The 23,327-nt window shown below is 40.9% G+C and overlaps 1 protein-coding gene across 2 annotated transcripts in view; it reads right to left on the bottom strand.

The window, feature by feature from the left end:
• Positions 1-3,531: 3,531 nt before the first annotated feature.
• Positions 3,532-23,327, bottom strand: part of COL4A3 (collagen type IV alpha 3 chain) — a 79,273-nt gene continuing 59,477 nt past the window's right edge. The window contains exons 35-47 of one of the 2 annotated variants that reach the window (XM_029911101.1): positions 22,547-22,645; positions 21,451-21,501; positions 20,217-20,402; positions 19,472-19,602; positions 17,929-18,001; positions 16,963-17,034; positions 16,739-16,858; positions 14,120-14,218; positions 12,854-13,066; positions 12,058-12,235; positions 8,834-8,948; positions 7,050-7,222; positions 3,532-5,682 (exon numbers count right to left, since the gene is read on the bottom strand). In XM_029911101.1, the coding sequence (XP_029766961.1) occupies positions 5,592-5,682; positions 7,050-7,222; positions 8,834-8,948; positions 12,058-12,235; positions 12,854-13,066; positions 14,120-14,218; positions 16,739-16,858; positions 16,963-17,034; positions 17,929-18,001; positions 19,472-19,602; positions 20,217-20,402; positions 21,451-21,501; positions 22,547-22,645 (1,601 nt within the window). In that variant the 3' untranslated portion in view covers positions 3,532-5,591. The remainder of the gene's footprint in view (positions 5,683-7,049; positions 7,223-8,833; positions 8,949-12,057; positions 12,236-12,853; positions 13,067-14,119; positions 14,219-16,738; positions 16,859-16,962; positions 17,035-17,928; positions 18,002-19,471; positions 19,603-20,216; positions 20,403-21,450; positions 21,502-22,546; positions 22,646-23,327) is intronic. The other variant, XM_029911102.1, reaches the window with a different exon arrangement.

The following is a 23,327-nucleotide window of genomic DNA, read 5'->3' as shown; positions in this document are numbered from 1 at the left end:
TTTAGGTTCCTAACTTCCATTGAAAGTTAGGAGCCTAAATACCTTTGTGGATCTGGGCCTGAAAGACTGTTGCAAAAGGGACTTACAGTAGTTTTTGGCCCAGCTCTAATGCTTTCAGAACCAATAAACTTTTCCAACCACTCGTTCTGGATTAGTTTTGAAAAAGCTAAAAATCAGTCCTGTTTAAACTAGTGGGAAAATAGGCACTCTAACTATTGACTGGAAGTTATTTTAAAATTGAAATACTCATTGGTACCACTGCTTAAAGTGTGCAAAATACAGCAATCTTTGAACATTTGGCCCTCTATTTGATTATAAAGTTGTGAACAGTTATGTAATACTGGAGCTAACATTTTAAAACTATAACAGAGTAAAAACAATTCCATTCTGTTCTTCAAACAGACTGTGCAAATTAATGTTGACTTTACAAAAAGCCAGTATTTTTTTAATTAACCAGAAATCAGGAAAGAGTAAATATACAAATAACAGAGGGATGATTCTTTAATTCCTGCTTACAGCCAGTAAAAAATATGCAGTTTCTTTTAACAGCTTTCTTTATTTGCAAAATGCATAAAGATTTTCAATCAAAATTGAGAAGGCAACAATCTTTTCAAAAATGAATTTAAAATGAACATACCAGATAGCTTCTGATACCCTAATTTAAAACCCATGTCTACACTGGCAAGTTTCTGCACCACAAGTTATACCACTTTTTTTAAAATGCTGGAATTAAATCGCTGTTGAATGTCCACACTGTGCTCCTTGTGACGCTGGAGCACATCCACATTAGCAGCTCTTGCAACGGCAAAGACAGCAGTGCGTTGTGGTAGTTATCCCACTGTGCAACTGGCCGCAGGGTGCTTTGGGAAGGGTTTGCAATGCCTCATGGGGCAGAATTCTGAATGTTCACATGAGGCTCCAGTTAAGTCTTATATTCTGAAAGCTTCTGCTGCAGGATGTACAATTGTTCAATGCAGAGGCCAGATCTTGCACTGACTCAAGCAAATAGGAGTTTTGCCACTGACTTCAAAGGGCCATATTATAACTTTACTCATACTGAATGGGCGGTCCTACTGAAGTCAACAGGACTACTTAAGGAGAAAGGTACTGTGTGTTGTAAGTAAGGGTACCAAGTCAAGTTCAATGAGAGCAGGATGAAGGTGAAGCCCTACAATAGATATTAGAGCTGGATGGAAAACTAGGAGAGAGAAAAATTGCAAGCATTTTTGCAAACTTTTTTTACTGCTTTTTGTTGAAATATAACAGACATTTCTACAGACAGCTACTGTAGTTCTTAATGTTGTGCCAAAATCTGCTCTCACTTTTCTGTCTTTAATCCTGTGCAACCTTAATGAAATCAATTACATTGCACAGGGTGTAAGCCATGGCAAATTTGGCCCATTCCCTTAAGTGACACTCAAATATCAGTATACAGCAGTTTTCATTAAGCAAGGGTTACTCTATAAGGGATCTGTGACCCGCAAGAGTAGGTGCTGAGAATGCTGGTGTAGTCAATTAAATAACAAGCCCAAATATTTGTAACTCAGCTTGTTAAAGGTAACATAATATTTTATTGCCTGATATAAGAAGGGTCATGTGTGTGTGTGTGTGTGTGTGTGTGATAAAAAATTATCATTCCAGGAAAAATATTATCTTCTACATTCACATGAAGAGTTAATCTTGCTCACAAAAAAATCAAGGGGTAATTGTGCAGCATGAAGAGGCTCATTCAAGACAAATCATTACATGCTTTTTCATTAGTTTTCAGTCAAAAAGACACAATCGCTCCAATGCGCAGAATAACTGGAACCTGCTATTCTCAAATCTTCACTGACTGGGAAAGTAACTGACCTCTGGGAGTCACTGATCTAATTTTATAAATCCTTCAGGGAAATATTTAAAAAGAAACTGGGGGATGGGAACAATTTTAGCTACAGTGATTTCCATGGTCAATGAAAGACTGCATAAATCCAATAGATACAGTGAGGGTTTGGCTTATATATATTGAGATATACCTATCTCATAGAACTGAAAGGGACCTTGAAAGGTCATTGAGTTGAGTTGAGTCCAGTCCCCTGCCTTCACTAGGGAGACCAATTTCTGCCCCAGATCCCTAAATGGCCCCTTTAAGGATTGAACTCACAACCCTGGGTTTAGTGGGCCAATGCTCAAACCACTTAGCTATCCCTCCCCCCCATAAATTGGCATAAATTAAATGACATGAAACTATCAAACACTGTAAAGCACCAAGACATCAAACCAACTATAAAAAACAGCCTCACGTTAAGAAACATTAGGTTGGTTGCATTTCCTGAGGGCATGGAGACAGACAGGGCTTGAAGTATTGTTACTGTAATAGATTATACAGGTGGATGGCAGGCAAGGCTTGTTTATGTTTCTCTGTTGGTGAGATACATAGCAGGCAGACTGTGCATGTACAGTAGTGGAAATGGTTTCAGAGGACTCTGCTTTGTAGGACTTTCTCTCTCTTTTTACTGTGAGCATTGCTTTATTCTCCCTTCCAGATATCTGGCATGAAATAACAAAACTTCCATTGACCTCAATGGAGCCAGGATTTCACTCTGTTCTAAAAGCAACCAGCACTATATTTATTTGAAATATCAGATATCATAGGTGTCACCCTTTTGTGATTTACCCTTTTTATTTTGTTGTCTAAGCTGAAAGTTGTGATGTTAAAAAGGGAGTTCTGCTCAAAAACTGGCAGAATGATATAGCCCCATTTATGGTTTTTAATCAGAAGACAAGTGTGACAAAGTTCCTCCTCTATCTTGGTGGGTCCCGCGCTTATTGGCGGATTTTCTTGCCTCAGAGATTCACCATGTGGATTGGGGAACAGCCCAGAGACCTTCCCCTCTGGGAGAACCCACAGTCCAGGTCAATTGGGAGGTTTGGGGGGAACCCAGGCCCACCCTCTACTCCGGGTTCCAGCCCAGGGCCCTGTGGACTGCAGCTGTCTATAGTGCCTCCTGTAACAGCTGCATGACAGCTACAACTCCCTGGGCTACTTCCCCATGGCCTCCTCCAAGCACCTTCCTTAGTCTCACCACAGGACCTTCCTCCTGGTGTCTGATAATGCTTGTGCTCCTCAGTCCTCCTCCTCCTCCAGCAGCACACCCTCACCCTCTCAGCTCCTTGCGCCTCTTGCTCCCAGCTCCTCACACTCCCACCACAAACTGAAGTGAGCTCCTTTTTTAAAACCCAGGTGCCCTGATTATCCTGCCTTAATTGATTCTAGCAGCTTCTTCTTAATTGGCTCCAGGTGTCCTAATTAGCCTGCCTGCCTTAACTGGTTCTAGCAGGTTCCTGATTACTCTAGTGCAGCCCCTGCTCTGGTCACTCAGGGAACAGAAAACTACTCATCCAGTGACCAGTATATTTGCCCTCTACCAGACTCCTGTACCCCACTGGTCTGGGTCTGTCACACAAGCTATTAAATGTTTGGATATTTTTATGTATACATATTGGCAAGGAGGGAAAGAAATAAGTTTAATGAACTTTTCCCTATACAGTCAGAGTTACTTATTTGGTTGCGTTTAGTGAAAGGATTTCTTTTCCCTAGTCTTTTTGATTATTTGCTCATTATTTCTGATTGCCCATAGTGCCACTTGCATTCTTTTAATACAGTATATTAACACTTTGCACTTCTTTAGCACCTTTTCCCCAAGGCTCTCAAAGCACTTTACAGACATTAGCTAGCTAATATTCACAATGCGGAGTGATAGGAAAGTGAGGCATAAAGATATTTTTAAGGCCAACATTTTCAAAAAATGGCCTTTGATTATGGGTGCCCAATTTGAAATCTGCTGGGTTTGATTTTCAGAGGTGCTGAACACTTTCATCTCCAGTTGCAGTTAATGGGAGCTGCGAGTGCTCATCACTTATGAAGAGTCTGAAGCTGCCCAAAATATTTTAGCCAACATGACTTGTCCTGGGCCACACAGTAAGTGAGTGGCAGAGTCCAGACCTGGGAACAAAACCCTCATCACCTGACTTCATCTCATGCTCTAACTGCTAGACTACATTCGCCATCTTTTACTGCTGAGTTTAAAACTTTGTAATAATCCAGGTAATATACATGTTACACTATATTTCATACCCTACTGTGCATCTCCAGTGGACTTAACTCTGATGGACTTAAGGTCTGGATTTTACAAGTATGCTCTCAGAGAGGGACTCAGAAACTGATATAATGCCTTCATGTGCATCTGTTGATGCTGAGTTTATCCTCACCCTAATAGTGAACAGTTTTCAAAAGAAATGGTGGGTATTTTCCTGTATTTACAGCAGAATTTAGGACTCAGGGAAAAAAACATGACATGTGTTTGTCACATTTGAAGATATAAGCAGATTGGAAGGAAAGACTTTTACACCTCACAATGCCCTCTTATCAGCAACATGCATCTGCTGAGAGTATTTTATAACAAGTGTAATATTTTGAATTGTGTCTTGCAAACAGAGATACTGCAATCTATTTAAGGAAACAAAAATCTTTAATATTAATTCAATTAATGTAAATGCTGTGTTTAAATTAGCTTAATCAGATGACCCTGGCATGTTACATATGGGGGAAACTGTTTCTAGTTATATTAACAGAGAAAATTTGAGTATTAAAACAAACATACTGGAAATATTTTAACAAATAAATATAAAATATTTTACTTGCAAAAAATAGGCCTCAATGAGAAATCTCTCTTACTTCAACTGACTTCTAGACCCTTCAGCTGACTTCTAGACCCTACATTTAAAATGATGCATTTATCAAATTTGTCAAATTAATTATGCTTTATCTATAAAATTAAATAATTGAACTGGAATTCTGATAGTTGTGTGCAAATATTAAAAGTTATTAACTTTTTAAATGTCAACATTAAAATTTTAAATAGTGCTGCATGTGCAATATCATAAATACCAAAATATTCAGAGCTACAGTTTTAGTCATTTAATTTATATAAAGTGCTTATCAAGTATTTAAATCCGTTTACAGTTGAATTCACTGGTGTAAATCAGTGCTCAGATAATACCATTTGACTATCACTCATAACAAATGTTTTATTTTAAGATACTTTCATCTGACTAGATGGAATAGGAGGTTTTATTTCTGCAGATGTTCATGACAAATATTTAATTTTTCAAATACTTTATAAAAGGTGTAGATTTTGTGTTTCTTTTTGCAGTGCATTTTTAAAAACAGACTTATAACTGAAGGTTTGCGTTCACTCAGGAATGCCATGGAAGCTCTTAAGTCACGGACTTAAGTCTACGGTCCACCTAAATCCCAGATGCTTTTTTTTCTCACCTAGAGAAGTTGGTTCAATAAAAGATATTACATCATCCACCTTGCCTCACAGTTCAGAAGATGAAGATCTGTAGTACTGCCATTACAACAGCCTTCTCCAAAAAAGTGCTTTGCAATTTGTTTAGAAAAAAGAAAATCAAAATGCTGCACTAGCTCACCATAGTGCTGCACTAGCATTTTAGAGCTCATTGTCCAGAAACAGTTTGGCTTTAATAAATGCACATTCTGGAGAGTTAGGCTATTCTTTGCAATAAAAGCAAAGTTTGATGCTCTGTCAAGCATTTCTGTCTCTCTTCATGCAGACCTGACAGCGACTGATGACGTTTTCCAGTTCCCCTGCTTTTAAAATCTGTGGTAAAGGCTTCCTAAAAGAAAGAGAATAACACATGTACTTTTCTGTTTAAAATAGGAGTGAGGTGGTGGGAGTTTTCTATATTTGCACTCTTGTCTCTGTCCCCACCACCCCAGCTCTCACATAGCTCTTAGCCAGCCTCACCAGGGCATGTGTCACAAGGGCTCCCTACACTAAGCACTGATTTTGATCCAGAGTAAGTGAGGTAAAGTACCACAATCCCATCATTGTTATCTAGACTGTTAGGGTCTAATCCAAAGACCAAGTCTTTATATTGGGTTTTGGATCAAAGCTTTAGATTCCCCTATTTTTAAAAATCTGTTCTCATCTCCTTAAGCAAGAGGTGAAAGGTGATGTCAATGTAACCCACACATCTCCTAGGTGTGGTGTTCTGTCCCATCTAGTGGCACCGAGACCACTTAGAGAGAGAGAGATAAAATGAGTCTGCTCTGCAGCCTTAGCTAACAGCCAGTTGGCTTTTAGCTCATGTGGTAGAGACTCATGCACTAAGCTCCAGAAGACCCAGATTTGATCCCGACGACCGGGGTCTGTCAGCGTTACATCAACATTGCAACTGACAAGACTGGGGCATGACCATTAGCTGCCTTGAAGAACGAAATGTGTGTTAGTATACAGTGAGCATATGCTGACAGTGCAGCCCTCAAGAGCATAGGGATATGTACAGCAACACACAATGCATGTGCGTAGGGTTGCCCCTGAATGTGTACAAGATGACCACAAGGCATAAAGTACATGCCAAGAAAAGATGAAGGGATTATAAAGGACACATTCTTGAAACATCAGTGCTGTTTATGGTTGTAGGAAGAAATATAAAAAGCTTTCTGGGATATATGAACTTGGAAGATACTCATTTTTCCCCATATCGAAATTTAGCATGAAGGTGCCAAATTCTGCACTAATATACACCTTGGAAATCCCACTGAAATTGCCGGGATTGTATAGGGTGGAAATCAGTATAGAATCAGGATTGAGAAGTTTCAGTGCGCTTTGGCTTACTTGCTGCTCTCTAGAAAATTCACCATTGACATAAGCAAAGGAAACTGCTGAAGATAATGGAATTGCACCTGCTTGTATTAGTGGTGAATATTTCCCTGTGCATTTAAAAGACTTGTTTTGGGAAGTCTGAGATTTAAAGAAATTAAGGCTTTGATCCTCTGTTAGGCCCCTTTGTGCTGTTCCAACACTGCAAAATGACCCTAAAGCCAACTTAGCCACCCTCGCAAGAATGACTCACAGGATGTTCAGATAATGTACAGCTAACTTAATGGCTCCTATGCTACCCCTGGACCTGCAGCAACGGTGGCTGGTGTGGACGAAGGCAACGGGTCATAGCTGAGTCACTGGGAAAGCAAAGGTTACCTGAACATTCTTCTTGGATCTAGTGAAGCCAGCCAGAAGCTGTAGGAATTTGTGTAGTAGTTGCATGTCCCTCTACCATGACATTCTATGAATGGAATGGCACGGAATTCTTCCAAGCAGGATCCAGGTGATGCCAATGCTTGGCCAGAGGCTTCTGAACCGGCACTTGTGTACTGTAACCACAAAACTATCTTTAATGAACATCTGCTAAACACCTTTTACTGAACAGAATGCAAGAAATATCTTTCTAAAAAGCACTGTGTGAAGTACCATTCTAGCAAAGTACCATTGTGCAGCCGAGCTAAAACAACAATCAGCACAGATTAATTTTACTGAATGATGGATTATATTTTGGGATGGTATTATTTTGACATTAATACAATTTACTATCTTGTAATGAAGTCCAGTACAGAAGCTTTAGGACAATTCAAAGGACTTTGTGGTATTTCTTTAATCCCTGCAAAGGTGTTTTTCTCTGTCAGGTGAGAGGTCATGAGAACCAGGCCCAGGACAAAGATAGAAATTCCCTGGAAGAGGTTTGGCACCTGCTTAGTTAAGGACCATAGTAACCTGATTTCAAATGAGCCATTTCTCCAGTTTTAATCTGTGCATTGTTTTCCCTTGCACTGATTGCTTCTCTCTTCATAGAAAGCGGAGAAGGAACTTTTCTTATCTGCAGTGGGAAATGTGCTGGTAGAAATGCCCATAAAATGACCCTTTACAGTAGAACACTTTGGATGGAAACCTCTTGTAGTTGATAAAAATCTGCATGTTTAAAATCAGCACACGGTCGTAACCACACCCTAGAAACAAGCTATCTTTCTTTCCTTTCTTCTCGAAGCAGCTATACATTACTTAGGGACAAATCCTGGGAAGACAGCAAACCCCACTCTCCATGTAAAAGGGTGTTGCTCCACGTGAAAAGGTTGTGGAGCAGGAGGATGGAATTTTTAGCCTCGGTCAGTCATCCACAGCTGCTAATGTAGGGTATAAGGATTCGGAGGAGTAGGAAAGGTTGTATGATGATCCCCCCACCCTCCAATATGGACACACATCTACCCCCTTACCCATCCCTCTCCATGGTAAGTCACAGAGGATCTTCTCCAAATTTCATAAATGGGATGTGCTCTCCCCCTTGACGGGGTCTATGCTACTGCTGTCCTGCTCTGCAATCAGCACACAATTTTTAACCAGATTATGGATTTTCAGCGGAGTTTGACCCTTACGTTTGATTTACATTAACACTGCCTGGTATTGTTAAGGCTATAACTCTAGTTTCTAAAATGGTGTTGAATATGTTTTGCCCTCGGCTACACTTGCTCTGCAACTGTATTCAGGAAGAGTTCAGCTGCACCATCGATGACACTTGCTTTTGTTGTAGTCTAGACAGTTATGAAAAAACACAGTTCATTTACTTTTCATCTGTCCACAGTAACCAGAATCCCAAAGTTCTCCTTTCACTACTTCCCCTTTTCTTCTAGAGGTTGGCACCTATTGCTGAGATAGATCTGAGACCCTTCCTGTAGCTGGTTGTTCTGGAGCTTCTGCCATTAGCATGAAAGTCAAAAGGATTAATAAGAGTCTTGCCTGTTTTTAGCCAAAAAAAAAAAAAAAAAAGAACATTATGGCGTTCTTAAAACAAAACAAAAAAACCCATGGGCAAATGCCAGAAATACTGAGGGGACAGAAATAGGGAGAGTTCTTTTCAGGTAGAAGAACGCATTAGCTTTCCAAGCTGCGTTAGCAGCACCGAGTGAGTATTTTTTGTCAATTTTCCCCCTTACCATAACAAAGGAAAAACCCTTCCAGAGAGATATCCAGCCTTGAGGACATAAAGGAACTGCAGTTGTTTGGCTGTGAACTGCTATTACCACTGCTGGTCCTTCACAAACCATACATCTGTAATACGAAACACATAAATATTGGGTGAATTATTCCAGACATTTATATACAATTCCCATCCCATTACAGGTTTCAGAGTAGCAGCCGTGTTAGTCTGTATCTGCAAAAAGAACAGGAGTACTTGTGGCACCTTTGAGACTAACAAATTTATTAGAGCATAAGCTTTCGTGGGCTACAGCCCACTTCTTCGGATGTCTGAATTTTGGAATTTGCACTCATAACATTGCCCCCATGGAAACAGGTAAACTGGTAACCAGCTGTCAGGTACTAAACTATCCAAAATACATGACTTTACAATTTCCATCCACTGCAAGGAATTGGTGAGGCAAGGAGATTAGCCCTAGAACACTTTAATCATCCTAATGCTGCCATTACTGAAATGAAAGGTTAAAACTTGCTTGCTTTAGATGCTCACTGCTTGTGGTGTTATATATTTTTACCCTGGAATACTCGGCAACTTTATTTGCCACGATTAGAAAAATCTGTTTCATCCACTAATGAAGGAATATAGACCAAATCTTGGGGTGTGACTGAACTACACGGAGTGCATGCAAAGGGGGGTGCATGTTGATCTAAAGCTTGCTTTTACACCCTCTGGCCTTATGATGCTCTGTGCAGTGCTGCTGATGTTTTAAAGTTGCCTGAGGGCTTCTCTAACTTAGGCTAGGCTGAAAAAGGCCATATGGGACCAAAAATGCAGCTGAGGACTGACACAGTACAGGAGCACCACAGCCATGCCCCATTTCTTCCAGCCACATTCTCTTTTATCTGAAACTCTGATTCTCTGTTACTCTGACAGAAAGGACAGAGATCTGTTGTCAGCTATACATCTCTCAAGAATCATCTGTGCATACAATAGTGTGATTCTCCCTGGTCCAGTGAAGATGGCTTTAGGGGCAGATTACATGGGTGGTATGGTACAAAGTGGCTGTGGAGAATCTGGCCCTACTATGGTGATAGAGTCTTGAAGATGGGTCTGTAAACAGGATAAAGGATGTAAAATGAGACCCTACACCGCATAACTGCCTTAGGACATTGTGCACAAGAGTTCTCAGCCTTAGGGCTTGTCTATACTACCCACCGGATCGGTGGGCAGTGAGCGATCCAGCAGGGGGGCACAATAAATCGACTGTTGAGCACTCTTCTGTCGACTCCGGTACTCCACTAGAACGAGGAGCGCAAGCAGAGCATCAGCTGTTGACTTACCGCAGTGAAGACACCATGGTAAGTAGATCTAAGTATGTTGACTCCAGCTACACTATTCACATAGCTGAAGTTGCGTATCTTAGATCGACTCTATGCGGTAGTGTAGACAAGCCCTCAGTCTCTAATTTTCCTGCACTGATCACAGTAACTATGGTTTATTCCAGTATATGTTCATTAAAGTAAATTCAACTGTAAGAAGACAACACATTCCTAATGTTGAAATGAAGTGTTTTCTTTTAGCCTGTCCAATTCTAAGAGCTTGTCTACACTGCCATGTGGGGTCGATCTAAGGCCTGGTCTACACCGGGGGGGTGGGGGGAAGAATCAATTTAAGATATGCAACTTCAGCTACGAGAATAGCGTAGCTGAAGTCGACGTATCTTAGATCGACTTAGAATCACTTACTTCGTGTCCTCACGGCGTGGGATCGACGGCTGCCTCTCCCCCGTCGACTCCGCTTCCGCCTCTCACCGTGGTGGAGTTCTGGAGTTGACAGCAGAGCGATCGGGGATCGATTTATCGCATCTACACTAGACGCGATAAATCGATCCCCGATAGAGCGATCACTACCCGCTGATCCGGTGGGTATTGTAGACGTACCCTAAGATACGCAACTTCAGCTATGTGAATAGCGTAGCTGGAATCAACATACTTAGATCTACTTACCGCAGTGTCTTGACTGCAATAAGTCAACAGCTGACGCTCTGCCATCGACTCCACTTGTGCTCCTCGTTCCGGTGGAGTACCGGAGTTGACAGAAGAGCGCCCAGCAGTTGATTTATCGTGTCTATAATCGACCCCTGCTGGATCGATCATTGCCCGCTGATCTGCGCCCTAATACACCTGCACATGGAGCAGCTGATCATTATGTAACTATTGCTACTTAATATCGTCAGGGTCAGTGAGATTTTGGGTTGTCTTTCTTATGCCAGTTATGCAAATTAAACATACCCTAGCTTTAACTAGGATACCTGAATGTTTAAATGAACATTTGCAGTGTTGTTGTAGCCATGTTTGTCCCAGGCTATTAGAGAGACAAGTTGGGTGAGGTAATATCTTGTATTGGACCAACTTCTGTTAGTGTAAGAGACAAGCTTTCGACCTACACAAAGCTCTTCTTCAGGTCAGGGAAAGGTACTCAGGGATGTCAGAGCTAAATACAAGATTGTCTAGCATAATTAGTTAACACATATTCTAAGAGATTATTTAAATTGAAGTGGCCCATTAACACCCCTGCAGTCATAGGACAAAAAAGGGGGGTAAGTGAGTTTCAGACTGTGTAATAAGCCATGGCTTATTACAATCTGTTGGAAGCTAAACCATCTGTTTCACCTTGTATTTAGCTGTGACATCCCGAGTACCTTTCCCAGACCTGAAGAAGAGTTTTGTGTAGTTCGAAAGCTTGTCTCTCTCACCAACAGCAGTTGGTCCAATAAAAGATATTACCCCACCCATCTTATCTCTTTAAATGAACGTTTCAGTTTTGGTTTCGGGGTCTTCTTGATATTTGCTCATTTAGGTTAGATCTAAATTATTCACCATTTTGGACTTTGGTACCACATATCAAACACATATTCAAACATGATCAAATATCCAGGTGGCTGAATTCAGAGCTTGTATTGGCTAAGATAGGCAGGCTGACCGGAAAAAAACAAGATCATATTACAGAACTGTGAATGGAGGAGTTTGAAATATTTCTACTAGAGCCTTGCAAATTCTTCTGTTCAAAGAGAGATATTGTTATTGCAAGTCTAGTTAATTTGTTAGCTACTGGCATAGTATTTTTTAATATTTTTTCATTTTGAAAGCTTAACTCATCTGTACTTGGCATTTTGCTGTTCAAAATAAATGAAGTTATCTGTGTAGGTCGGAAGAGGGGCTGAAGTTATTAAACTCATACCTGCTAATATAGGGCTGTAAGGCTCTGCCAGAGATTGGTGCCATGTCTTCTGGCATTGGTGCTGCAGTTGACAGCCAGTATGAATAGTCATTGCGAGAAGCAAAACTGCAAACGTCATTGGTGTTACAGAATAAAAATGGCATGGTGGTAAATCGCTGCAGGCAGCTACCAACTGTCCCTGAAAGACATAGGATGGCAGTCTTGTGAAAGCCATGAGAGATATTTAGCATAACAAATGGAACAGCCACGTGATAAGATCCAAACTACAGCACTAAGAATAAATACAGATAGAGCATGTAAAGAAAAGAAGCCACTTCTCTGTACAGTAGTACCATAAGTAAGGGACTCTGATGATTAAATTTCAAAGAGGCTACATTAAAATAGCATGGGGGCTAAGAACAAAATCTGTTGAAAGCAAGGAATTATTTCTTTTGATTAATTCTGCAATAATATCCTTCACCTAGTCCCTGATACTGAATGGCCAAGGGGAGTAAAGGAGACAGGAATGCTGGGAAGGAACTATCTCCCTGAGCCAGGATTTCTTCCCTGGGTCTCTCTTGAGGTGGTAGAGCTACTTACTTCCCCTTTTATGGGACTGGTTGCATGAGCACTATCTAGCCCATAGTGTACAGTGGAGATTAGTATCTCTGACTGATATTTTCATTTCAGGTAAATGATGAGATATTTACTGCACATTTGCCTTTCTCGTCACTAGTTTAGGCTCATTGCCCTATTCAGTAAGGTGGCCATGGGTTTTACAGAAAATGGTTTTAAAAAATTCTTTCTAAGATGGTACCAAGGTCTTGGCCATGTGCTTGCTCATTTCCTTGTACAAAGAGAAGAGAATAACCACTGTAGATCTGAGCTGTCCCAGATGGGCATGAAGGAATCTTTGTTGACTGGCTGTGCCGGGTAAAGATGAAGCCTCTTCTTGTTGGACCAGATATTGAAATACCTGGGGAACCAGGTAGGCCCCGTACTCCTGGAAAGCCAATAAGCCCAGGAGATCCTGTTTAAAAAAAAAAAAAAACACACCAAAACATACATAATTTTATCCTATTACTCTTTAAACAGTATGTCTCTGATTTGTTTCTGAAGTGACTGAACCCATCCGGAAACAAAATTTTAAATAGTTCAACAACTTAAATATTGTTATTATCTGCCTTCCAGTAGCGTCTAGAGTCCCCAACAGACAAACAACCCCTGTCCCAAAGAGCTTGCACTCTAAAGAGACAAGACAGACAAAAGCTGGGAAGGCAAAGAGACGTGAAATGACCTGTGGAAGGTAACATAGCAGGAGAGTCAGGAATAGAATCTGGAACTCCCACGTGAATGTCTGAGCCACTGGAATACACTGTCTCTCCTGGATCAAGCTATCTTCCCACATATATCTACATGTATCTTTCTACAAAAACTACATTTTTAAATTCTCACCTAACTTGAGAAATTTGATAATTTCATGTACATTATACAAATAGATATTGTACAAAACCAATACACGTTTTAAATACGTTCAAAAGTTACGTAAATAGCTTTTGTGTGGAACAAATAAAACAATATTAGTTGTAAAATACAATGCAATTTGATTCTATATAGCATTCTTCCCAAATGCACAGTGCTAAAAAACATGGTTTCCTTTGCAGGAGAGTGGTAAATGTAAAAACATTTTATGGTGAATGACTTAAAACAAGCAGGTCCAATTTGTTGTTCTATAATTGACTGTTTATATAAAAAGTAAGGAGCCTTGGTGATTGGTGATGGACATGGACTTCTAAATAAATAAACAAACATGGTCAATCACAGAGGGAGAGAGAAGTTAAGCAGCACAACCAAGGGAGGAAAGGGATGTTTTCAAATGAGATCTGAAAAGAGATGATTTTAGTGGGACTACTCATGTGTTTAAAGTTAAGCATGTGCATAAGTGCTTTGCTGAATCTAGGCCTGAGTGAGGGTGTCATAATGTAATTTGTATCTGAATGGAAGGATCTCCAGAAACTGGAGTCCAACGTATCTGCAGTTTCAGTATGATGGGACACAAAGAGTTATGTCTCCTTCACTGTACCTCTTTGTCCTTGAAATCCTTTGTCTCCTTTTGGACCAACTGGTCCAAGTATGCCTGGATTTCCACAATGGCCTGGTAGGCCTTTTACACCTTGAGGTCCTGTGTTGTATACACAAGAATATATATATGTTAATATAACAATAATTATTCTACATATACACAATTACCAATTACAAAAAACAAACAAAACAAAAACAATCAGCCAGACAAACAACACTTGAGTGCAGCTTCATAACAGCAGATACTGTGGCATAATTTTCTATAGAATCAAATGCTTTGAAGTCAGAATTCTATAATATTTCTGTTACCAGATTTTGCATCAAATAAATTAGGAAGATGATATAAAAATAGTAGCTATATGTAGAAAGTTTTAATTTTCACGATAGATTGTTACAAAATTAACAATAATATTAACATAGTCAGACCTCGATTTACACGGTTTTTTTTGCAAGGTTTCAGTTATGCATGGTAAATTAATTGTGGCCCTTTATTTTTGTACACGGTATGGATTCTCTTTTACACGGTGTGGCGCGGTCACCAAGATGCGCAGATCAGTGGCGTAGCCAGGATGGGACACTTGGGTGGGCCCTGACTTTGGGTGGGTGGGCAATGATGGGGGTAGGAGAGGGGAGGCAGGAGGGAGGCTGCCTCCCCTAACCCCCTGAAGCCGGCCTTGCGGGGGGGCGATGGACACTCTGCCCCCCCATGCCCCAGGTGCGCATTGGGGGGGCCCCTGGTGCCCCACTCCACTCACCTAGCATTCCAGCTGGGGAGCAGGTAAGCCCCTGCACCCCAAACCCGCTCCCCGGCTGGAACACTGGGCGGAGCGTGGTAAGCCCCTGTGCCCCGACCCCTCTCCCCGGCTAGAGTGCTGGGCAGGCAGAATGGGGCAAGCCCCCACGCCCCGACCCTGGGAGAAGCACCGGGCTGGTTGAGTGGGGTGAGCCCCCGCACCCTAACCCTGCTCTCTGGGTGCACGACTGGGGTGTGGGGGCCCCTGACCAGAGTGTCCATCGACCCCCACAAGGCCAGCTGAGGGGGTCAGGGGAGGAGGCCCCGATCCTTCCTGCCTTCCATCCCCACCCCCATCAATGCTCACCCACCTGAAGTCGGGGCCCACCCAAGTGTCCTGTCCTGGCTACGGCACTGCTTCACACTCCTCGGCCTCCCCAGACACCCCAGATGAACCGTCGGCATTCTGACTTAAACAGCATCAGCATTATCATCATATCAAGTTCATCCTCAACATCAGTAAAAAGTTAGTAGCAAGTTTAAATTTCATTAAAATTTTTTAATAAAACCTGTATTGGATAAATTAGGGAGGTCATCTTGCGAGCCTGGAACCAAAACCCTTATTTCCCGTAGACCCTTGGTTTCTTTTTAAGCGATTTCTATTTGCACGGTGTTTTTTCAAGATCATAACCATAGTGTAAATCGAGGCCCAACTATATACCTTTTGCAGCATTTGTTGTTTTATTGAAATTTTCCAAAAGTACAATAGCAATCCAAAACGGTATGAGTTGCTGCTCTTAGATGCATAAATAATGTAGATTTCAATATAAGATAAATTTTCTTGTAAGAGACAAAAAATGTTCCTTTATTCTATGCCTTTTGTTAACTCTTAGGGAACCGGCTAAGTCTTGGGAAGCTTACACCTTAAGGATTGGCCAGATTTCAGAGGAGCACCATAAAACAGAAATTGATTTTGGTTGCTAAGAGGTGCTGGTTCAGGATTCTCAGTAGTTCTAACTGTCCTTATGTGCTTCTGCTAGGAACACCCACTTCTCTGGCATGCCTGATCTGCTCCACTTCCCTGCTGGTTGGTCTCATCCCCTCCTTTAGTCTGAAAGCAGTTGGGAAATGGTGTTCAGTATCAGCTGAGGACACTGGCATGGAGGAATCAGCATGATGCTAGCAAGGTGTCTCAGCGGCAAGATCAGCTAAGCTAAAATGGAAAGAAATCAAAAGGCTCTCCACTCAGTGGGAGGAGGGTCTCCTTTGGAACTTTCTGACTGAGATGGTAAGAATCAGAGGTATGTCATGGGGAGAGTGAAAACAAAAAAGGGAACAGGAGTAGAGAGGAAGTGGGATGGTGGCTGAGTTTACTTGGCTCTTGTCTTTCATTTAAGAACCTTTGGGATGAGAATACTCATCCTGATGGGGGCCAGGATTCTTCAAAAAGCAATTTCTGAGCTGACGTGAAGTAGATAAAACAAAACAAATGCCCCCGCATGACAATCATAGACAAAAATGCTGTGAGGTCAACCCCTGAAAGAGATACACATTTTGTTATGTATTATAACGGGTATTTTTTGTCAAGATGAATCACCTTTTACAAATATAACGGTTATGAATCTACTCAAAAGGAAATTGTGAACAGCATGACAAAAATGTTTGTGAATTGTTTTTTGCACAGATCTATGTTAAGGGAACTGCTCACCAACCCAGTGAACTAGAGGGGTAAAGTTATGAATAGGAGGCTGTCCATATGACACTAAAATATAATAGAAAAGGAAAGCGATATTAAGAGAGATAAACATGTCTATGCAGAAATTCAGGGTGCCAGCCAACAATGAACAAGTCTCATCAAGTAGCCTAGGCAAATGGTAAAACATATACCATGTAATCCTGGTGGCCCTCGAGGTCCTGGATCTCCTGGTAGTCCTGGGCTTCCAGGTGATCCAGCAGGTCCTTGGTTTCCTGGGATATATGTTGCTTTCCTAGGTGCTCCAGGCTGACCTAAGAGTGGAAATACAACAAAGAGCTGGATGCTTTATATTAATACCCCACCCCCCAAAACAGTTTTGGGGCGCTAGAATGAGAAGGACTGCAATAATGGTTACCAGGGGGGCCCTTTGGTCCGATAGGTCCTGCTGCACCCATTGGTCCAGGGGGTCCTCGATTACCCTTTTCTCCTAAAAAGGTAGATTAGACACATGCATGATTGTAGAAGCCAAAAGAACTATCGGTGGTTTCAGAGATTCGTTTCAGAATCCTCCGGGTACATGATCTCACAGAGTCTTAACAAAAAGCTACAGTGTCTGTTTACTTGGTAAAAATGGCACTGTAGGGTTCCATGATTACTGATGCTCAATTATTTACATATAAAATATAGTCAATTTACAATAATACAGATTTTTATTTTTAACAGCTGCCAAATATGGGATGGAATCCTGGTCATTTGCCCAGGGCTGTGTTGGCAATAAAATGCATTATCCTGTATTAAAATTGCATACAGAAGGCCCAATCAGGATCAGAGTCCCATTGTGCTAGGTGCTGTGCAAACATAAAAGACAGTCCCTGACCCAAAGAACTGGGGTTGTGGCAAACTAAAAATGTATCCTCATCCCAACCCCCATAACATTTTTATGTAAAATCAATCGGCTTTGGGTGGAATGTATCCATTGGCAAACCTTCCCCCAAATCCTTACGGTGTTCTTGTGCATAGTGATGGATCATGGTGGATAGGAATAGGGTACAATTGGCTGTGCTGACTAGAAACCATGGCTGAAAGGTCTCGTAAACCATAGGAGCCACCCTGTTTTGTATTGCGAGTTTATTGATTGAAAAGTTGCATGGAGGGAAGGCAGATGCTTTTTACTGAGTTGGTGTCAGGTTGGACTAAACCAGAATCTCTGCAATAAAACACAACCCAGAGAGGATGAGTTGTGAGCAAACCTGGTCTTCTGGTGAATTTTCCATCCCTGACCCTTCTACAGCCACGTTTTACTAAGAAGGTTCCATGTCTCCAGTTATACAACTGGTACTGTGCTGTCCACAAAAAGTATGTTTAATAAATAGGTGAATACCTGTTACACCTGGAAGTCCTGGAAAGCCAGGTTCACCTCTAGGGCCTGCATTGCCTGGGGTGCCTTCAACTCCCTGCAAGTCAGACAACAAGAATGAAGAAAAATCATAACAGTATTCAGACACTGCAAGATATGCTGTCTGGGTTTTTACTTAGAATTTAATATGTTACCGACTATGCTATTTTTCAGGCAAACAGAAAGACACAAAACATTTTCAATAATTTATACAACTTAACTAAAAATTGAGAGAGAATGTCCAAAGGGGAAATATCTGAGCTACTGCAAAATGTGCCTACAAACATACTGTAATCAGACAATATCTGACCCTTCGTGTTTGCAAGCACACTAAAAATATTCTGCCCATTGTTAAGAAGTAAATAAGTAAACAGAATTTCATCCACGAAGAGCTACACTCAGGAATGATAAAACAGCAAAAGCAAGGAAACTACTATAAATTCATGGTGATGTGTTCTATGCTGTCAAGGCTGATTCCCCACTCTGGCACTTCAAGTGCAGAAGGTGGGGGCCTGCAAGGATTCTAACTATTAATACTGGCCACTCCAGGCTTGTATTAAACTTCCACGGTACAGCTTCTCTCTGACCTTGGATGGGTAGATGCTGCCACCACCCAAATGCAAAAAAAACCCTTGGAACACAGGAAGGTGCACTTAGGAATTCCTCCCTGTGGGGTACCCTCAAGCCCTTTCACCCCTCTTCTGAGGAAGAGCTGAGAAAGAAAACAAAGCAAATCACCTGTTGCCGCCAGCTAATTAAGCAACATATGCACAAACCTCTTAGAACACAAAAAACCCAATCCTGTTCTTAAAAAAAGGTAAATTTTATTAAAAACAAAAAGAAAATACATCTGGAACTTAAGCTATTGCTAGATTTAAAAAGAGGAAATATAATAATTAAGCATCAAGAATGGCTTTCTTGAGGTCCAGTTAAAGGTTACAAGCAAAACAAAAGCATTTGGGGGTTAGCACAGAGGAGTACATAAGCCTTATAGAAATAAAAGAGATAAATCTAATTGCATCTTCCTAGACATTTCCTGATCTACTTACATATCTGGGGTTTCAAATGAGTAGTTTCTAGGTATGATTTGTTGATTTTTCATACCTCGTGCAAGCTTCTTACAGCATTGCTGCTCTGTGTCGCCTCTCCAGGAGAACAACAGACAGACAGACAAAGGGAAAGTTTTTCCCCCCCAAGTTTAAAAAGTTCTAGCCCTTCCATTGGCTCTTTTGGTCAGGTACCCACTCCCTTCCTTTTACCTATGGGCTTTTTTAACCCTTTACAGGTAAAGCAAGTAGAGAACAGCTACTAACAGGGATTTTATAGCTAACTGGCTGGCTGGGTGTCCATAAAAGGGAGCTATCCCCTACCCCTTCATTTATCATAGATGCCCCCTGAAGCTTATGCACAACAAGTACTCACCTTAATTTCTTTCTTACATCACAACTTTTTTTGCCTGGGTGTAATTTTCACCAAAACTGTGAAATTAAAAAGTGAGTGAGAAAGGAGGAGTATTCATTTCACTTACTGTTAAACCTTGAGGACCAATATTGCCTACCAATCCTGGTGGTCCTGGTATGCCATCTATACCTCTAACACCTTTGTTTCCTTTTATGCTGTACACAGGGGTTCCAGAAGATCCTGGACTACCAGGAATACCTACATTAAAAAAAAAGCTGAATCAGTAAAGGCATCCAGTAGACATATTTCATGGCAGCATTATTTACAGCACAGCTCTGCCATGAAAAGTGACTCTGCAGAAGTGGCATCATGGGGCTCCACGTTCAATGGCCCTCAATGATTCCAAAGCAAGAAGCATAAATGTGTATTTTTTCCAACTACCAGCCCTGCACACACAACCTGAAATCTGGGTTGAGAGCTGCATCCAGCACCAGTTACCAAATTAGGCTTTAAGTGACACCAGTGCTACCTCCTTGCCTTTAAGTAGGCTCTCCGTAATACCTGTGCAAACCCACTGGCCCAGGGCTGGCGCAGGATCCAAGGGGAAATGGGTTTATGTAGGGGTCAGGGGAGGGATTGGGAGAAGATGTGGTTCATGGATTGAGAGCCATTATGTTATTTTAATTTTATGTTTCACTGTGTAGACGTCCATCATTTTTTGCAATGGGAAAGATACACCAACTGATAAAGCAATTATCTGTTTAATTATAAAGTGCATAAGCCCCTGTCACCGGTGATTCTAGATTTGCCAAACCATCTCCACTAGATACTAAAACTTCTTTTCGCATCAATAAGAAATAAGAGCAACACACCCAGTCGTCCATCCACTCCGGCAGGACCTCTATTTCCTTTCTGGCCAGGAATCATTATGCCTGGTGCACCTGGGAATCCTGGCTTTCCATTCAATCCAGGAGGTCCAATTGGTCCTGGATCCCCCATTAGACCTTTAATACCTTCTGGTCCTGGACAACCAGGAATCCCCACGTCACCTTTGATTCCTGTGAAACATAAAAAGTTGCATAATAAGTTCTGAGATAATTTTCAGTAGGGCAGCCATTACTTTCAGAATCCCGACAACCAAGAATGCACACATTTATTATATGTTGAAAATGGGACTGTTGTCAGAGTAGGTGCCAAGTGCTGTTTGTTACACAAGACAACTTGTTGTAAGCCAATGTAGCTCAGGGCAGGCAGCACTCACTGTGGGATGGTTAACATGCTGCTGTTCCTCAGACTGCACTGGAGAGCTTGGCTGTGCAAAGGAGTTATTTTGATAAAGGAGTGGAAAGATTTGAGGAAGAAAAAAACATAGGATTGTTGGTTGCCATGATAAAAAAAAAATGCTATAGTTTTGCAGATGGAACTGGCAAATCCTTTTAAACCAAGCCACAGCTAAAAATATCAGGATCCAGAACGGACTTATTTTGTTCATAGTGCTGTTCTTGAACTCCTTGTTTTACATGTGAAGGGAAATCTTTTCATTACTGAGGGATGTTATTGGATCCCTCCCAGCATTAGAAAAACAATGCAAAACATAGAGATTGGGAACTGCTGTTGTCACGCTCAGGAAATCATTTCCCCCTCTTCCAACTCCAACCATGTAGATACAAGAAGAGAGAGCTGAATAAAAGTGAAAGGGAATTTACATGAAAAGAAATGGATGTGGCTTTCTTTTATCCTGGCAGACAATGGTTAGTGCATAGTAGCAACAGCTACCTGTGTTAGAACATATCCTGATAAACAAATTGCAATAAAAAACAAACTAGAGACTCCTGTGCTTGACTACACCTTTATAAAAGCAGAAAATATGTCTTTGATTTCTCTGCATTATATAGACTTAACTGTACAAGTAAGACATCTTGAAACCTAACAAATAGGGCCAGATCACTGGTTTTAACTACAGCCTCACTCTCCCTCTTTTTTAAGAGCCTAAGTGACAATTTAAGCATCCAAGTGCAGAATTTGGCTTAAAAAAAGGGGGCGGGGCAAAAAAATCCTCAAACCTGTTTAAAAACCAAACTCATGGTATCTGAAAAGAAAACTCACCTTTAGGACCAGAAATACCTTGCGGACCTTTAATCTTCCATCCTGGTGCACCTGCAAAATAACATTTCACATCACATGCGACTCAACAGCCCCTAAGCACTGGTGGAAGATACATGTTATATTCGTCTAACATTCCATACATTTGTTCAATATATACTGGATCAAACATCACATTTTAATTATCTGAAAAATCTTTATTAGTTTGGATCTGTGCTATGCTGCTACTCGGAAATATGAATGAGGTACCATCTTTTTTTATCTGGGAAGCACATTTTACAGTCAGATTTGAGGTGTATCTTACCAGTGCTAAAGCCTTTTTTCAGACACAGACACAGACACACACACACACACACACACACACACACACACACGAGAAAGCCAGGAAAACCACTGCATTTGTTTTAAATCAGCAACTAAGAAAAATGAGAAAAGAAACTTAAGTATGTGAAAAGTGAAAATAATATGCCAGTCATTATTAAGAACTTGATATGAAGAAATAATACTGAATATCTGTTTTTGTACTAACACACAAAAAAGCAACTTGAGGCTAAAAATGTGAAAACACTTTTCTTCTGTAAATGAGGAAGAACTGTAACTTTCTGTGGCTGCTGGGGAAAAAGAGGAAGAGCATCTAACTGAAGGATTTGAGAGTTAAAGGGTTGGATCCTGCAAAGATGTTGGCAGGTAAGTAATTTTATTCATATGAGTAAACCCAAGATTGGCTTCTAAGTTCTTATTCTATCTAGAAGTTGAGGCTATTGCTTCATCATAAAGGTGTAAAATCTCTAACTCTTTTTGAGGCCACCTAAGATGTTAGCAGCAATACCCTTATCTTTGTAGAAGTAGACATTAAAATGGACTATGTAATGATCACGATAAACCAGAAATGTCATGCAGGAGCCATGTGTATATACTGTATTTTGATGTCCCATGCAAAATTCATATAGAAAGTTTGTGAAGTGTGAAAGAAACCTTTTAGTTACCAACATAATTTTTGTATTTCAGGGATTCCTCTTTTAGCCCACAGGATTGACAAGAATTGTGAACAGGAAAGGAGATGAGTTTAAAATAACATGAAAATATTATACTGCAGTACCTTGTTCTCCCTTTTCCCCTGGGGAGCCAGGAATACCATCCCGTCCTTGATTCCCCCTTTCCCCAACAGCTCCGTTGGCTCCAGGGGCTCCTATTGCACCTGAGAATTATAAACTGTCATTTTCATTTTTACTTATCTTTTTGAAATGCAAAATGACAAGGAAATGATGCTCATTTACTAAAGTGTTATTAACAGTGGTGCATTAAAAAAACCCACAACTGTACTAGTGTATAAATGGTGGTAAAGTGCAGCATCCTGCTCCCATGGAACTCACTGGCAAAACTCCCATGGACTTCAATGGATTCAGGATTAGACCCACATTATGCTTACAGGCTACTTTCTTCTGTCTTTCAGGGAAATTGTAGGACCCAGTCCATCAATGGGATCACAATAATGGGACCCCATTTGGGCCACAGGGTCTCAATGCCAAGATCATATGGTGGGTTTGAGGCTTACTGAGTGAGAATGAGAGTCTGACCTCTCTTATACTAGTATAAATCTAAAGTAATTTCATAGAAGTCAACAGCACTACTCCAGATTTACCTTGGTGTAAATGAGACCGGAATCTGGCTATGACAATACTCAATACTAATTTTGTTGATAATGGCTATTTCCTCCATTGTTTTCACTTCAATAAAATGTATAGTAGATATTTATAGAACTCCCTGTATGTATCAGTGTTCTGATCTTTATTACTCTAGCAATGGACTGTCATGCTCTGTCTTTTTTGCTCTCTTCTCTGATTGCTTCTTTTCTACTTCTGGCTAAGTCTTTGTTTTTT

This window comes from Terrapene carolina, unplaced genomic scaffold (genome assembly GCF_002925995.2).
Source record: "Terrapene carolina triunguis isolate 2854851 unplaced genomic scaffold, T_m_triunguis-2.0 Scaffold88, whole genome shotgun sequence".
Taxonomy (NCBI): domain Eukaryota; kingdom Metazoa; phylum Chordata; order Testudines; family Emydidae; genus Terrapene; species Terrapene triunguis.
The sequence above is the reverse complement of the archived record's forward strand: the minus strand, read 5'-3'. Positions and strand labels throughout refer to the sequence as shown.